This window comes from Dendrobates tinctorius, unplaced genomic scaffold, assembly GCF_039654945.1.
Source record: "Dendrobates tinctorius isolate UK_male_01 unplaced genomic scaffold, ASM3965494v1 ptg000158l, whole genome shotgun sequence".
In the NCBI taxonomy this organism is placed as follows: Eukaryota; Metazoa; Chordata; class Amphibia; order Anura; family Dendrobatidae; genus Dendrobates; species Dendrobates tinctorius.
The window spans coordinates 11,546,357-11,563,315 of record NW_027361825.1 but is presented as its reverse complement, the minus strand read 5'-3'; the positions used below and the strand labels follow the sequence as shown (position 1 = coordinate 11,563,315).

General features: G+C 45.2%; 1 protein-coding gene across 3 annotated transcripts in view; it reads right to left on the bottom strand.

The window, feature by feature from the left end:
- Positions 1 to 1,648: 1,648 nt before the first annotated feature.
- Positions 1,649 to 16,959, bottom strand: part of FLOT1 (flotillin 1) — a 52,358-nt gene continuing 37,047 nt past the window's right edge. For 2 of the 3 annotated variants that reach the window (XM_073548931.1, XM_073548933.1), the window contains exons 8-14: positions 10,971 to 11,123; positions 10,480 to 10,661; positions 10,358 to 10,403; positions 10,133 to 10,270; positions 9,013 to 9,177; positions 6,752 to 6,817; positions 1,649 to 2,590 (exon numbers count right to left, since the gene is read on the bottom strand). In XM_073548931.1, coding sequence (XP_073405032.1) covers positions 6,770 to 6,817; positions 9,013 to 9,177; positions 10,133 to 10,270; positions 10,358 to 10,403; positions 10,480 to 10,661; positions 10,971 to 11,123 — 732 coding nt within the window. In that variant the 3' untranslated portion in view covers positions 1,649 to 2,590; positions 6,752 to 6,769. The remainder of the gene's footprint in view (positions 2,591 to 6,751; positions 6,818 to 9,012; positions 9,178 to 10,132; positions 10,271 to 10,357; positions 10,404 to 10,479; positions 10,662 to 10,970; positions 11,124 to 16,959) is intronic. The other variant, XM_073548932.1, reaches the window with a different exon arrangement.

Below are 16,959 nucleotides of genomic sequence, written 5' to 3'. Positions count from 1 at the left end.
ATCTGGATGAATGTGAAAAAAAAATTCCCACAGATGCCGCCAAAATCTTGTAGAAATCCTTCCCAGAATAGCGAGAGGCGAGAGCCATTATATATGCAGAGGGGCGACTCCATATTAATGTCTATTGATTAGAGGTGAGAAAATCTCCTGGAGGGGAATGTGGCCTGGACTTTTCTCCTAAGGGCCCCGTCACACATAGCGACTCACCAGTGATCCCGACAACGATATAACCTTGTCAGGATCGCTGGTGAGCTGTCAAACACAACTTCATCAGCGATCAGGACCAGCGACGCACGTCGCTTTGTTACCCGCAGTGTATCTTAGTTACCAGCGTGCTGGTGCAGGGAGCTGGTAACCAAGGACAACATCAGGTTTCTAAGGGGCGAGCAGCACTTTGAAACCCGATGTGTACCTTGGTTACCAGCTCCCTGCATCAGCGTGCTGGTAACTAAGGTACACATCGGGTTTCTAGGCACAACACGTCCCCTTAGAAACCCGATGTGTACCTTAGTTACCAGCTCTCCCGCCTGTCACACGCAGCGATGCATGCTGGCCAGCGGGAGACCAGCGACCCCAAAAATGTCCAGACATTTCAACAGCGATCAGCGATACCCGGCAGGGGGCCGGTCGCTGATCGCTGTCACACAGCGATCTCGCTGGTGAGATCGCTGTTGCGTCACAAAACTTGTGACTCAGCAGGGATCTCGCTAGCGAGATCGCTGTGTGTGACGGGGGCTTAAGGGCAGTGTCAGACTTGCGAGAAACTCACATGAGTTTCGCGCCTCAATACCCGGCACTGCCGCTGGCACTCGGGACTGGAGTGTGCGGCTGCATGTATTTCTATGCAGCTGAGCGCTCTGGGTATTGAGAGTGCTGGGTATTGAGATGCGAGACTCATGCAAGTTTCTTGCAAGTGTGACCACGGCATCATTAAAAAAAGGGATGTATATCCAGCTCACCGACAAGTGTGTCCTGTTCCAGCTGTAGTGCAGGGACGTGATGCTTGGGTTGGCCGCCAGGTAGAAAATTAGTCAAAATGTACATGAAGCAATGGTTCCGGAGGAAAAATATTGTAAAAAAAACAACTATTTAGAAAAAATATTTTAAATAAAATGCATGGTTTATAAGGTGTTCAGTTCATCTAGGTATGCTGGCACCAACGCGTTTCGAAGTTCATAGTGTAGCACAAGCAAAAGGAACCAATATTTCTCCAGAACCGTTACTGGATGCAACTTTTGAGTCATTTTCTCCTTATAGTGGATGTACAGTATATATTTCAGCATGGCCAAGAATCCATCTCTGTATGGAGGTTACTGTGGGACGATTCCCCCATGTTTAGGACTTGAGCATACAGTGATACTGAATATTGGGGAAATGCTTCCAGCGCATGACACCTGCGGGGTCAGACCATGCCACAGACTATTCTGCATGAATCTAATGGACAGACGCAGTGACACCTGTACTGCAGCGTCGAAGGGTGTATGGCGCCATACTACAGCCCTATTCTGTGAGGACAGGACAACGGACGCTGCGCAGGGAGTGCCAGTATATGCTGGCATTATACAATCAGTATAATGGAGTAGCATTTTTTTTTGTGTAACCAAGTCCTTGGATGTCGCCCCTCCATATAATATAAGCACAGGATCAGTAAGATATACAATGTTTATTCGGCCGTCACGACAATAAACGGATAGATATAAGGCGTTTTTCATCTACAGGCACAAACTTCACAGTTAAAGGGTTCTCATCTGTCCATGGACAATCACTATAATATAAGGATCCTTCACAAGCATCTCGGGACTGGCACAAGCGTGGTGAAGAGCAGCCATTGGGGAGAAAGGAGGGCACATTCTGGGTGGCGTGGTGGTATGTTCTGGAGACAGCGGTATTTCTATCTAGGGCAGGGCCCTTTAAGGATTATTTCTAACCCTTTTTGCAGATGTTCGGCACAGTTACGCCATTACTTTCGATGTGACGAGGCTTTAAAGTAGGAGATTACATATGTAAGTAGGTCAAATAAAAACCTACAGTTCTTCCAAATCTAGCCTTGACAGGGCCGACAGATCCTGCTTGCTGCCCCCTGCTGGGGGGAAACCAGCGTGACAGTCGATGTGATGCTTAGCCGTCAGGTACAGGGCTGGCTAATAATAAGTCATTCGCTCAGCTCGGACATGGTAATTACTGGCACTGAGAACAAGGTCCGTGGCTTTTCTGGATTCAGAAACTAATAGGATCATGAGCAATTTTGCATAGTTCAATAGCGGCGTGACGTCTCGTATACGGAATATATAGGGTACGTGGTAATAAAATCAAATCTTAAAAAACATGAAAAAACGCACAGCAATCAAACCAAGCTACATGTAACAATAGGAAAAGGGGAAATGGCCGTCTCCGATACAAAGACGGATATAAGGGCCCAAATCTGTATATATCCGGAGCGCGGCTTCATCCGAATACACGGAGATCATCAGATGAGACTCGGCCATAATACATGTGAACACAGATACATCTCAGAGGCACCAGAAGAGTAAGGGAAGGACGCCACAGCCAGCCACACTTAGGACATGCGTCCGGGCTTCCTCTTTAGACTCTGGAAAAGAAAAAGAACAATGGTGTCAGGTGGCAGCAGTGAAAGCTGGAAAAGAACAATGGTGGCAGCGGTGAAAGCTACCACAGGGGACATTACAAAATTATTTCACGGCCCGATGTGTCAAACGGATAGATCTTAAAGGAACACTAAACGGAGAAGGAATGGGAGTTATATTTAATGAAGGGAACACTACCCTGCATTAAACGGTTACCATCAATTTAAGATTCTATCCCAATATGTAGTAGATGTAATAATATTAGCAACTACCATCAATTAGAAATGTAGTATAGTTCTTCTGATTCGCCATGTCTTTCCTTATGTGCAGGCATTAGGTATCCATGGTTAAAACCATTAGCCACTAGCTCTCACTGTATCAGTGGCTGTAACCATGGATACCTAAGGCCCTGCACATAAGGAAAGAGACATAGTGAATCAATTGAACCATACTACATTTCTAATTGGAGGTATTTGCTAATATCATTATTACACATCTAATATATAAAGCTCAAGTGTGTGTGTGTGTGTGTGTGTGTGTGTGTGTGTGTGTGTGTGTGTGTGTGTGTGTGTGTGTGTGTGTGTGTGTCCGGGATTGGCATCCGCACCGTCGCAGCTACAGCCACAAAATTTGGCAGTGTCACGCGTCTGGACCCCGAGAGTGTCCTAGGCCATGTTGCGAGGCGAAATTTTAACCCAGCGCGTTCTAATTCACCAAACAATTTTGCCCCTATCTACATAATGGGAAAAAAGTGTGTGCGTGTCAAGCCCTGCCCCTCATTATATCATAATGGTTGCCATGGCGACGCTGATGTCATCATAGGTTGCAAGCCCTGCCACTCATGATGTCATAATGGTTGACTATGGGATGGAGGATGTGTGATGGGTATATGGGCACGGGACTATGAGATGGCGGATATGTATGATGGGTATATGGGCACTGGACTATGGGATGGCGGATATGTATGATGGGTATATGGGCACTGGACTATGGGATGGCGGATATGTATGATGGGTATATGGGCACTGGACTATGGGATGGTGGATATGTATGATGGGTATATGGGCATTGGACTATGGGATGGTGGATATGTATGATGGGTATACGGGTACGGGACTATGGGATGGAGGATATGTATAATGGGTATAGAGGCACGGGACTATGGGATGGAGAATATGTATGATGGGTATATGGGCATGGGACTATGGGATGGAGGATGTGTGATGGGTATATGGGCACTGGACTATGGGATGGAGAATGTGTGATGGGTATATGGGCACTGGACTATGGGATGGAAGATATGTATGACGGGTATATGGGCACGGGACTATGGGATGGCGGATATGTATGATGGGTATATGGGCACGGGACTATGGGATGGAGGATATGTATGATGGGTATATGGGATGGAGGATGTGTGATGGGAATATGGGCACTCGACTATGGGATGGAGGATATGTATGATGGGTATATGGGCACGGGCCTATGGGATCGTGGATATGTATGATGGGTATATGGGCACGGGACTATGGGATGGCGGATATGTATGATAGGTATATGGGCATGGGACTATGGGATGAAGGATATGTATGATGGATATATGGGCATGGGACTGAGATGAAGGATGTGTGATGGGTATATGGGCACTCGACTATGGGATGGCGAATGTGTGATGGGTATATGGGCATCGGACTATGGGATGGAGGATGTGTGATGGGTATATGGGATGGAGGATGTTTGATGGGAATATGGGCACTTGACTATGGGATGGAGGATATGTATGATGGGTATATGGGCACGGGCCTATGGGATCGTGGATATGTATGATAGGTATATGGGCACAGGCCTATGGGATCGTGGATATGTATGATTGGTATATGGGCACAGGACTATGGGATAGAGGATAATTATAATTTGCTATAACTAACCACAGTTAGTTACTATGCCCGGGCAGCGCCGGGTTCTTCAGCTAGTACTACATATTGGGACAGGATCTTAGAGATGGGAATACCCTTTTAAGAGGGTAAAATTGCAAAGTGCAACTTTTTTTTTTTTTCCACTCAAATAGATGTTTATTAAGAAGAACATCACAGTATTCATAGAAGAGTGGTACAAGCATTTTTGATTTTCCCATAAACCACCCCCCCTCAACAATGCAAACTTACCCCCCCACCTTCCCCCTTTAGACAGCTCGTAAAGTGCAACTTTATAATTTATTTATAAAACAAAATTCCTTCGTTGTCAATTTGCAATGTGGTTTAATACTCTTTGTCTAGACCACAGGGGTGGCCAAATGTGTGCAGCATTTATAAACAGTTTCCAGTAAGAGCTTGTAAGCGCTGCCCAGGATGGCTGGAGTGCACTGGTCGCTGCCAGTCTGGCCAGCTGCAGTGCCGCAAAGCCTCATACAGAAGTATCAGAGGGCAACTACCATGCTGCTAGTGTGGACTATCAATCATCCCTACTCCCAGGATAATGGGGAGCAATATAGACTGCCCGTCACCCAGCAATCTACTCTGGAAAATAGCCGACTAGTGTCAGAAATCTCTTGCTTTCGGAGGAGACTCTGGCTTGGCTAAACATCTGGAGTTACGTGGTAAGGCTCGCTGACTTGTAGGGCGGTCCTCTGGTTTGGCAGAGACGCAATGGCACCTTGTCTGCACCTATAAGCCCCTTGAAATCCAACTGTCTGATCTCCAGAGCGACTGATGCCCGTCTAGGCTAATAAAGTGGCTGTCTTCGCTCAGGACTGCGCCGCTCATGAACACTTCAGACGGACACTTACATTTCTGCCACCTCAAGTTGAGTGTTCCTTGAAGATCGGGTGTCCATGAGCGGAGATTGCCCAAAACTAAGGAGCAAAGCTCCTCCAGTCCTGCCAGAGCCACCAAGTGCGAGAAATATGGGATCGGTGGCTGAATCTCAGACACCCTCACATCCCCCCCAGTGATGACGGCTTTGTCCTTCCCTTGGACAGTAAATGGCAACAGGTGTATAGAAAAAAAAACATGCAGATTCTGGTGTTCCCCTAGGTGCATGCAGAGATAGAGAAAAAGCGGGGGGCATAATGGCTTATGTTAGAGCAGGGTGCACGATGGGCTCATTGTCAGTTTGTACCACTCCCAAGGGCTGGCGATTCCGCATTACTCCCGCCAGGGCTGTGGAGTCGGTAAGCCAAACCTGCGACTCCGACTCCTCAATTTCCCTTACACCGACTCCGACTCCAACTCCACGACTCCGACACATATTGCTTATATTTAAGTGAAAAATTTATTGTATATATATTGGTGTACTACCCGGTTTTCATTCTTTTTGGTACAGATACGATATGGATAGACAGATATGGATAAATGGATAGATAGAGCAGATTTCTAATCTGTTTTTGCTATTGAAAACATTATCTATGAGCTCAAAAACCTTTCAGGTGATGCAGTTTTTTAAAAAGTTGATCAACTTTTGCAGCTGAAAAACGTATCCTCAAAAAACACAGGAAAAACGCTGTGTGTGAATGTAGCCTTAGATCAGGAATAGAACAGCCATTTATAGGACATTTCATAACTTTCCCAAATTCCTATGAAAAAATATTCAGCACATCCTGCATTGAATTACTGTACCCAATTTATTATATATTTTAGGAGTCGGAGTCGGTCCATTTTATACCGACTCCGACTCCACCAAAATGAGCACCGACTCCGACTCCACGACTCCGACTCCACAGCCCTGACTCCCGCGTACACTTTTATGTAACAGAGGGGCCATTATACCCCCACGGGCCCAGAGACAAGCGCCCTCTCTGCACCGCGCTAATAGTACATAAGGATAAGAGTGAAGACACATCTATACTCAGGGTCCTTTGTTTGTAGATTTTTGGGAGTGGCACAAGCCGACCAAAATAATGCACAAGGACACAAAGACATCCACAATGGAACGGGCAGTAAGGGATTGCAGACATGAGAGGTGAGGGGGAAAAACAAGAAAATCGCTCTGATCCAGCACATCTTGTGGGTTACTGCAATGCAACTCAGGCCCATTTGTAGCGGTAAATCTGGGGGATGGATGGTGCCACAGACGGGGACTACAGATATCTATAGGAGCTAGCGGCAGGGGGGAGCAAACAAAATGGAGACTTAACAGAAATTAGGTGCAAAAACACAAGGACGACTCACGGTGTTGCTGGCCACCGATCACGCTGAGATCAGTGGCTGGCCCACTTTTCCATTTTGCTGTAGGTTCTTCCCGCGATAGGAGAGCACAATAAGAGAAAATGCATTTCAATATCACAGCGGATCAGTCATTGTATGTCCATCCATGACCTGGGAGCTCCGGCCGCCCATACAGACCCGGGGGATCTAGATATAAGGACCTTCAGAATCATTCTCTGACCCTGGAGATCCAGCAGAAATCTGGGTGACCGACTTTCTTATAAGATACTGGTCCTTTCCTCCGGTATCCAAGGACTCTTGGGAGATAAAGCTCTAAGATGCCACCCGCCTATTATGGGTAACAGCGTCTGGGGGTCCAAATCTTTAGATGCTTTATGCCGGAGCCCTCGAGTTATGGAAGGACATAGGTGAAGACGTCCTTCATTATGAACCATGATGGATTTACTTTAAAAGACGAAGGAGAACGGTGAAGGATAAAACAAAGGGATTGCGGTTACATAAACTGAGCTGCAATACCAGACGCTGCCTACAGACGGATAACGTTCTTACAGGGACATAAAAAGCAGACCCTTTTATCTAATCCCTTTAGTCGGATTGTGACACCCCCTTTTTATATATGTCCTAATAGAGGGTTCTCCCACTCATAACCCAAAAAAACAGCATCTCTAGCGCAGGTGGACTCGGGTCCATCCATGTTGGACAATCATTCTCCCATCGCAATGGAGATAAGCAGGGTCCTATGATTTCTCCAGGAAGAAAAATAAGTCCATTTTTGTGGCCATAGGATCCATTGAGTGTGATTGAAAGGCCGACTAATTGTATTTATTTTTTAATAAATTTGTCATAATAGCATAAAAAGTGACTTTTACGTTCCGATGTTCCCCTGGTCCCCGCTGGTCTCATCATCATCTTCTTAACGCACAGGAAACGACTGCTCAGCCAATCACTGGTCGAGACGAGTCACCTCTGTGGCCAATGATGGGAAGAGACCAGTGGGGGGCTGGAAAAATACTAAACAAGAGATAAGCGAGGAGGGTATCCCCCTTTTCTATTTTTTTTTTACGCCATTCTGACCTTTGTCCTGGACAACCCCTTACTGACATCGGACGGTATAGTACTGTACTAACAGAAAAGTTCAAATATAAAATAATAATAATAAAAAAATCAAACAGACACATTTGGTATCGTCTCATTCAGAATTGCCTGATCTATCAATAAAAAAAGGATTAACCCGACTGCTAAATGGCGTAGCGAGGAAAAAAAAAAATCGAAACGCCAGAATTATGTTCTTTTGGTCACCGCGACATTGTATTAAAATGCAATAACGGGCGATCAAAAGATCGTATCTGCACAAAAGTGGCATCATTAAAAATGTCAGCTCGGCACGCAAAAAATCCCAAAAAATGGAGATGCTACGGGTCTTGGAAAATTGCGCAATTTTTTTTTTTTTTTAGCAAAGTTTGGATTTTTTCACCACTTAGATAAAAGAGAACCTAGACATGTTTGGTGTCTATGAACTCGTAATGACCTGTACAATCATAATGGCAAGTCAGTTTTAACATTTAATGGACCTAGCAAAAAAACAAAACAATGTAGAATTGCACTTTTTTTGCAATTTCACCGCACTTGGAATTTTTTTCCCCATTTTCGAGTACACGACATGGTAAAACCAATGGTGTCATTCAAAAGTACAACTTGTCCCTCAAAAAAATAAGCCCTCACATGGCCATATAGACAGAAAAATAAAAAAAGTTATGGCTCTGGAAAGAAGGGGAGCGAAAAACGAAAACCGAAAGAAGGGGTTAAATTCCCTGGTGGGGGTGGGATTGTCTATAAAACATCTGACTACATTTTTCTCCTAAGAGGTAAAATAAACCAAACAGATGAAAAATAACACATTTTTCATCAAGGTCATATGATAGGATGCCGCGGGTCCTGCCCGTCCTGTACCACGTGGCTTGTGAGCAAGATTTTGCTTTTGCTTGGCAGCACCGTGGAAAATAACGACTTTCTGTAAGGACTTCCCCTTAAAGTCATTTTAGGTATTAAAAAATACAATAAAAAAGGAAATGCTCAAGACCCTTATGGATTAAAAACGTAGAATATATTGGTTTTTGGCCGGTTGCATGGATCCTGCGGATATGATCACACACATGTGGGACTGGACGCCACTTCTAAGATTCCTCTTCACGAGACTTTACCATGGTCTGATACTTGCAGACACTTTGAGAAGTGGACGGAGCACAAACCCGACATCTACTGACCTGGATGATGTTGATGCCCGTTAGCTTCTCCACCGTGTCCGGGAGGCGGTTGAGTATATCCAGCACTTCTCCTGTGATTTTGGCAGCTCCAATCTCACTTCCACCACTGGACACCATCTTAATCTTCTTCACCTCAGTTAATGGCTTACTGATCTCCTCCACAACCTGGAATAGAAAACGTGAGAGCAACGTAAGGGGGACACAGTGGGCAGAGGGCACCGGTGGGCTTGTGACGTGTCAGACTGCAGGGAACACGCGGCCCACCCGATGCCGGGCTCTAGACCATGTGGGCTGCTGGCAGTGGTATTCAATCAGATCACCTGATTAAAGGGGTCTTCCTCCTTACTTGTTAAAAGGGATAAATGCCCTCCAGTTAGGAGCCCGATCTGTGACAACCTCAAATTCCTTGCATGGTTTGGGGGGGGGGGGGGGGGGGGGAATTGAAAATTCTGACTTTATTGTCCATTTTTTATGGTTTACATTATGGGTTAAAATATATATATATTTTTTAATTTGAAAGAATGCAGCAAAGCTATTTTTTTTCCGTATCTAGTCTGGATCTCGGTATGAACCTGAATACTACCACAGCATGGAACAGCTACTTTTCCAGCAGGGGCGGAGCAGTGTCAACCAGAAACATCCATCTCCTTTGGAATTGGAAAAAAGGTGCGATTTATTTTTCATATTTTTTTTTAAAACATAATTGAACTTTTTTTTGCTCTTTTATTTTTTTATTTTAGGAGCCCAAGTCCTCAGGGGTTGGGAGGGATCTTGAACCTACTGCATTATATTTACTTATTTTAAAGCCCAGCAATAGGAGATGATGAGGGTCTTCAGCAGACCCCTAACTGCCATGACAACACAGTCAGCGCAACAAATGCAATCTCCAGTTACTACAATTAGTGTATGATGGGGCCATACACCTGCACCAAAAGATGTATATCCCATGCCGGGAATGGATTAATGGAGACACTTATCTTACAGAATATGAAGACTGTATGGACATCAGGATTATGTGGGACCATAACACAGGACTTCCTGTCACCTACATGAGCGCTGCTCTGGGCAGGAGACATTTATACAAGCAGCAATAAATACTAGCGGGTCATGGACAATTTACCTCCGGCAGCTTCTCCAGCAGCATGTCCACTATGGCTGCCTCCTGATATTGCTGGAAGGCGTCCGCCTTCTTGGCCATCTGCTCAGCATCGGCTCGAGCTCGAACCTCCACGGCGTAGGCCTGCGCCTCCCCTTTTACCTGCGGTGACGAGGAGAGAAAGGAGCGATGTAAAGACACTGACTGGCCTCTGTTATTCTTGTGCTATCCACGTGAGACAAGACAGACCCTGATGGACTCTGCTTCTGCCTCAGCTTCAGTAATGAGCTTCATCCTGAAAGTCAAGAATATAAGTTGTGAGGAGATGACGGTACAGCGCCAATCAGGAGACCAGAGTGAACACAGCCCACCTCTCGGCCTCTGCGATTTTCTCCAGTCGATAGCGCTCAGCCTCCGCTGGCTTCTTGATTTTGGCCTCCAGTTCCTTCTCCTTGCGAATGATTTCTTGATCTTGCAGTTGGATCTGCTGAGCCCTTTCCACCACCTGCACCTGAACCTTCTGCTCCTCGATCATCTGCTTTGTTTTGGCGACCTATGATGAAACGAGGGACAGGTTCTCAGTGATGCTCGAGTTATATGGGCTCGGTCAGGGTATGTTCACACGTAACGTATTCGATGCATGAAAACCGCAGGTCAAAAGCTAGAAAAATGCAACAAATTCTGATGTCGACAGTGAAAAACCGACTAAAAAAATTGACATGGGCCAAAAAAATGCAAAGAAACATATCAGTATGTGTGACTGAGATTTTAGGAACTTCATTCTCCCCTTACAGTTAAACATTCTTTTTCGTCACAAAAAATACATAAGATAACCATTGTGAATAAGTCGTGATGGTTGTACCTGTAGTTGATAGGCCAGGTCACTCTCGGCTTTCCTGCTGTTCACCTGCAGGTCGTAAGTGGCTTTTTTCAGCTCAAAGTCTCGCTGTGCTTTCGCCATCTCTATTTCATTGATGTACTGAGCGGACACCTTCGCCTGTTGAGCCTCTGCTTCCTGTAATGGGGGGGGGGGGGGGGCAGCACAACAACAGTTTAATAATTGCCCACCTTTAACCACTGTGTCGCTTTCTGTCTGAAATCTGACCGTGAAAGTGAAAAGGCAAAAGCAGCAAATCCTCTGCACAGACATGATGGCATTGTAGCTTCCACCAGCCACCACTAGAGGGATCCTACTGCATGCTATAAGCTTTATAGCTTCCCCTGGTGGTGAATATGATCATGTAAACTGTCTATTTGCAGAATTTGGAGAACACCAAAGTTACTTACCGGTAGCCGTTTTTTCCAGAACCCATGACAGCACACCTGAGAGAGCAATCTGCCCTCCAAGGACAGGAAACCTACTGATGTAAAAGGGTGGCACCTCTCCCCCACATCAATTGGGTTCCAGAGCACGATAGGACCTCCAAACAGATTATACACAAACGACGCATGTAAAGTGCACACCAATATGGTGAGGAAGGTGGGGAACTATATGGGTGCAGTCATGGCTTCTGGAAAAAAACGGCTACCGGTAAGTAACCTTGGTGTTTTCCCTTCATCCATGACAGCACACCCGAGAATTGAAACACCTACCTTAGGGAGGGACCACCACTTGCAGCACCCTTCTAGCAAAGCTTAAGCCAGGAGAGGAGGATAGATTTCTCTAGTGCCTAGAGAAAGTAGATGATGGGGACCAGGTAGCGACCTTACAAATCTGATCAAGCTATATCTCTACTTTCTCTGCCCAGGAGGTCACCATGGCTCTGGTAGAATGAGCCTTGAGGTACTCAGGAACTGGACTAACGATAGAGTGGGCTACACTAATGGCCTCCCTGAACCATCTTTCAATGGTACTTTTGGATACCCCGTACCCCTTCCGGCTACCCTGAAAGGCTACAAATAGGAACTGGGCATAGATATGTACTCTATGAGTGTTCTCCTAACATCTAGACTGTGAAATTTCTCCTCCCCAGGATTCCTGGGGTTCTTACAAAAGGAGGGCATGATATTTTTCTGGACTCCTATGAAACTTTAAGGCTAGCTTAGTAAGATAAGCCGGATGAGGTCTCGGTATAACTCTATCCTCATATCTGTGTATAAGGACTTGTAGAAAGTGCGTGTATACCGTTTACCCTGCGGGCTGACGTCAGTGCTACCAATATGATAGTTTTTAGGGTAAGATACTTAGCCAACAGTTACTGTAGTGGTTTGATTGGATCTTTGGTCAATGCTTCTAGTATTAGGTTTAAATCTCATGGGGAAACCTTTGAGATTAGGACTGGCCTGGACCTATCGCAAGATTTTATAAATCTTGATACCCACTTATTGTACACGAAATTACAACTGCACAATTCCCCCAAAGCTGACACCTGAACCTTGAGGGTACTAGTAGCTAATCCTAGCTCAGACGCCGACTGGAGGAACTCTACGATGAGGCAGATTGGAGCCTTTTGTCCCAAAGAAATCCTGAAAATTCCAAAAATGTTTTCCATATCTTGCCGTAAATCTTTGTTGTTATAGGCTTTCTACTTTTTAGCAAGGTGGAGACTAACCTTGGCGAAAAGCCTTTCAGACTCAGTATTGCCCTTTCAAACTCCATGCTGCTAGATGGAAGCCCTTCACTTGAGAGTAGCATACTGGAACCCGAGAAAGACGGTCCGGGATCTACGGCCGGATCCACGGATCTGACACGGACATTGACCTCAATAGGGAAAATGGTGGTCTCTTTGGCCAGAATGGGGCAATCAAAATCACTCTCACCTGATTCTCCCTGATCTTTTTCACAACTCCTGGAATCATCGCTATCGGAGGGCAGGCATAAGTCATCCTGAAGTTCCAGGGGACCTGAAGGGCATCTACCGTATATGGGTTTTCCCTTGGATTTAGCTAACAGAACTTTTTACTTTTCTGTTCTGTTTGTCGGCAGACAAGTCTATTTCTGGCCACCCCCGTGACAGAACTATCCGCTGCAACACCAGGGAGTTTGGGGTCCATTCCCTGGGCCCCTTGATTCAGCCTGTTGAGGCTTGGGAAGTCTGACTTGGTGTTCTCTGCCTTTATGTGCAGCGCTGTCAGGGACAAAAGGTGTTGTTCTGCCAGTTGGAAGAGTTTGTTTGCAGCTTCAATTCACAAAGTGGGATCTATATACACCACCGTAGCCTGGTTGTCCAACATGACACAATGTATTGACCAAGGAAGAAGGCAACAAAGCCCTTTAGAGCTCTTCCTACGGCCCACAGTTCTATTAGGTTTGACGACTAGCCAATCTCAAAGAGTGATCGAGACCCCTGAATTGTATGATTCCTAAGGTGCACCCCCCAACCTGAGTTGCTTGCATCGGTTGTATGTTGTCTATTGGCCATTGGACTCATAATATTTTTTTTAGGCCCTGTCTGCCCACCATAAGAGGGAGTTTCTGACTTCTGAAGAACCTTTGTGCAGACAGAATTTCCCACTGAAGCTGCTTCGTGTGGAGCTGGGGAAATTTGATTGCTGGGATTCAGGAAGTTAGGGTTCCCAACTGGGACATTGCCTTCCTTAGGGTCATTTTTGGAAGATCTAATCGCTGCTGAGGTGAGGTTTACTACCCTGTTCACTTTGTCCTCAGGTAAGAGACAAGCCTGAATCTCGGAATTTAGAACAAGACCCCAGAAAAGATTGTACTCTTATTGATTTTAGCCTCGATTTGTGAGAGTGTCCACCAACCCAGCCCAGATCTTTTAAGACGGCTCTCATATCTCATCTGTGTTGCGCAGCAGTCTTCCGATCTCCCCTCTATGAGCAAGTTGTCTAGGTAAGGAACGATAACCGTGTTCCGAATGTGAAGGTAGGCCGTAATTTCGGATATTATCTTGGTGAAGACCCACCGACAACCCAAATGGAAGGCCTCTGAATTGGTAATGTTTGATTTCCCCCTGTACATACAGGGATACTCTTTAGGTACCTCTGATGGTCTGGATGAATCAGGATGTGGTAATAAGAATCGATGACCACCATAAGACAATTGTGAAAGAGCAGTTTCATAGCCGCGTTCACCGATTCCATCTTGAAGACGTAACTTTTTTGTACACCGATTGAGGTTCTTCAGATTGATGATGGTTCTGTATGAACCATCTGGGTTTTATTTGATCAAAAAGAGGGGGGCATAAAACCCCCTTCATTTTTATTTCAGACCTCGCACAGAACATGCTTCTTTATTAGGCCCAAGCTCTCCAACTCTAGGGCTAGCTGTTCTTCCACTGACTTCCTGGAGGGTGCCGCTATGAAGGTTTTAAGCGTCAGATGATAAAATCCTATTCTGAGTCCTTCTCTTACTATATCCAGAACCCAGGTGCTGGAGATGTGCTCCCAGGCCTGGATGAAGAGGAAAAGCATTCCCCTCTACTGCTAGTCCAGCATCATTGTGAGAATTTTTGGGATGTTGAAGAGGGACCCCCGAACATAAGTCCGGCCTCTTTCCTATGTTTAAACTCCCACTTACTTCTCTCCCCCAGAGGACGTCCCCTATTAAGTTTTTTCCTTCGAAAGGAAGTCTTCCTTGTATTACTTGTGAATCCGGGAAAGCCCTTCTTTTTATCACAGGCCTTTTTTAAGATGCTGTCCAATTTCTTCCCGAACAAATATTGGCCATTACATGGTATAGAGCGAAATCCGATTGGCCCCCTCAGTAGATAGAATGTTCTCACTAAATTATGAAGCTCTCAGACAGAAGATCAAAGGCGACATGCTGCGCATGAGACAACATAACATGTCCGGGTTAGGAAGAATAGCATCTGTAAAAATATTCATAATCCCCCAGATACTGTACGTATTCTGCAGCCTCCCTATCACAGTCCCCATGAAAATACTCAGAGTTACAAACAATCATATTAAAATACATATGGCAGGAAAAACAGCACAGAGTTAAAGCATATAATCTATGTATCCCAATAAAAGAAGGAGGACTGGGCTGCCCCTCAGTGGTGAGGTATTATAGGACAGCCATATTGGAACAACTGAGGTTGATGTGGAATGATAAGGATGACAGACATTGGATAGAAATCGAGAAACAACTCAAAGTCCTCAAACGCTGCATCGTTTTTTTTTATTCATATATCATTACTGGGCCTAATCCCGGCGATGATAAAAAATTGTGTCTGCCGCCAACGGTGGAAGCGGCGCTGGGAGTGTGGAACATTCTGTCAATAAATTGCATACTATTAATTTGGCGCTCTCTAAGGCCCCCATAGAGACTTTGGAGATGTGTATTCTGGACCTACAGATTTGTAACTGGAAATCCCTGGGAATCCTGATGGTTGGGGATATGTATGAGGAAGGATTATTATTGGCCACCTCTACGATCAGGGAGAGGTATCTCCTTCCACACAGAGATTATAAATACCTACAAATAAGACATTTCTTACAAGGAAAAAAAGGATATAGTGTTTTCACAACCCTCCAAATTATATGCAATGCTCCTCGCCCCAACGAGGCAAATACGAGCGCTGTCCGTAAGCTACAACTATATGTTGGAGGAGACCTTTCCCTCTCTGGACTCGTATCTCCATAAATAGGAGACTGATCTACAAAGCGGAATTCATCCCGGGTCAGTGGCGTACGTCCTTCTCAATGATAGGGACACATTCTAAGTGCATCAATCACCTGGAGAATGCCAGAAAGCTGCTGTACAGGTGGTACTTCACACCATTTAGATTGTCTAAGATCTACCGCAGCTCCCCAGTTGTGTGCTGGAGGTGCGAAGACGCCAACGTAGATATGTTACATGTCTGGTGGATGTGCTATAAAATTGAGCAGCTCTGGGACACAATCTCCCATTTAGTGTCTCAGACTAGAGGTATCCCAATTAAAATTGGGAGAGAGCAGGCGCTTTTGGCCATTGACCTGGATTTGATTCCACACGAATTCAGGACTGTGATTACACACATCCTCATAGCTACTAGAATTAAAATTGCAGGATATTGGAAAAACCTCAAATGTCCATCATTGTCTGAGATAGTAGCATTGGTGAATGATAATTGCTTCATCCACCAATAATACAACATCATATCTCAGGAAATGGGACAGCTGGCTATCATTCAGACTTAATACTGTGGTTATAGAGGTGTAAATAGAGCTATTAATGGTAAATTATGGGTACAGTAATATGTTGTCATCACCCCCTTCCCTTTTCCTTTTTGTTTCCCATAATGTTTAGTTATGTTAAAATACTATTATATTTGGCCGAAAAATGATTGAGGTAATTTTTGCAACAATGTTCAATGATTGGAAAGCTAAATGGTTGTTAAATGATTTTATTTAAAATCAATAAAATTTATGGTTAAACCCCCCCCTCCCTAGAAAAAAAACATGGTATAGAGCAGAGTTTATTTTTTGACTGAAGTTTCCCTGGACAGCCCTTGAGCCACAAAGCCCGTCTTGCCGCATTCGATAATCCACCAGACCTAGAAGCTAGTCTCAGCAGATGTGTCTGCTAGGAACAATGGGGCTAATAAAGCCAGGTTGGCCAAAATGCTATCCCTTGGGGTTTTTTCTTTGGGCTGTTCCTCCACTTGTTGCAGCCAAATCATAAGAGAACAGGCGGTACAGGTTCCGGCAATTGCCATCTTCAGGCCTCCTGCTGCCGCTTCCCAGGTGTGCGTCAGATATCGATCCACTTTTTTATCTAATGGATCTTTAAGCTCTCCAGATTCTTCAAAGGGTAGGGCTGACCTCTGAGGAATTTGATTCGGCCCCATCAATCCTAGGGACCTTATCCCAGAACGGAGTCCTTTTTCTCATAAAGACGTCTCCTTTTTGCAGATGAGGGCAAGACACCAGTTTTCTCCACTCCTTGTTAATGAGTGCCTGGATTT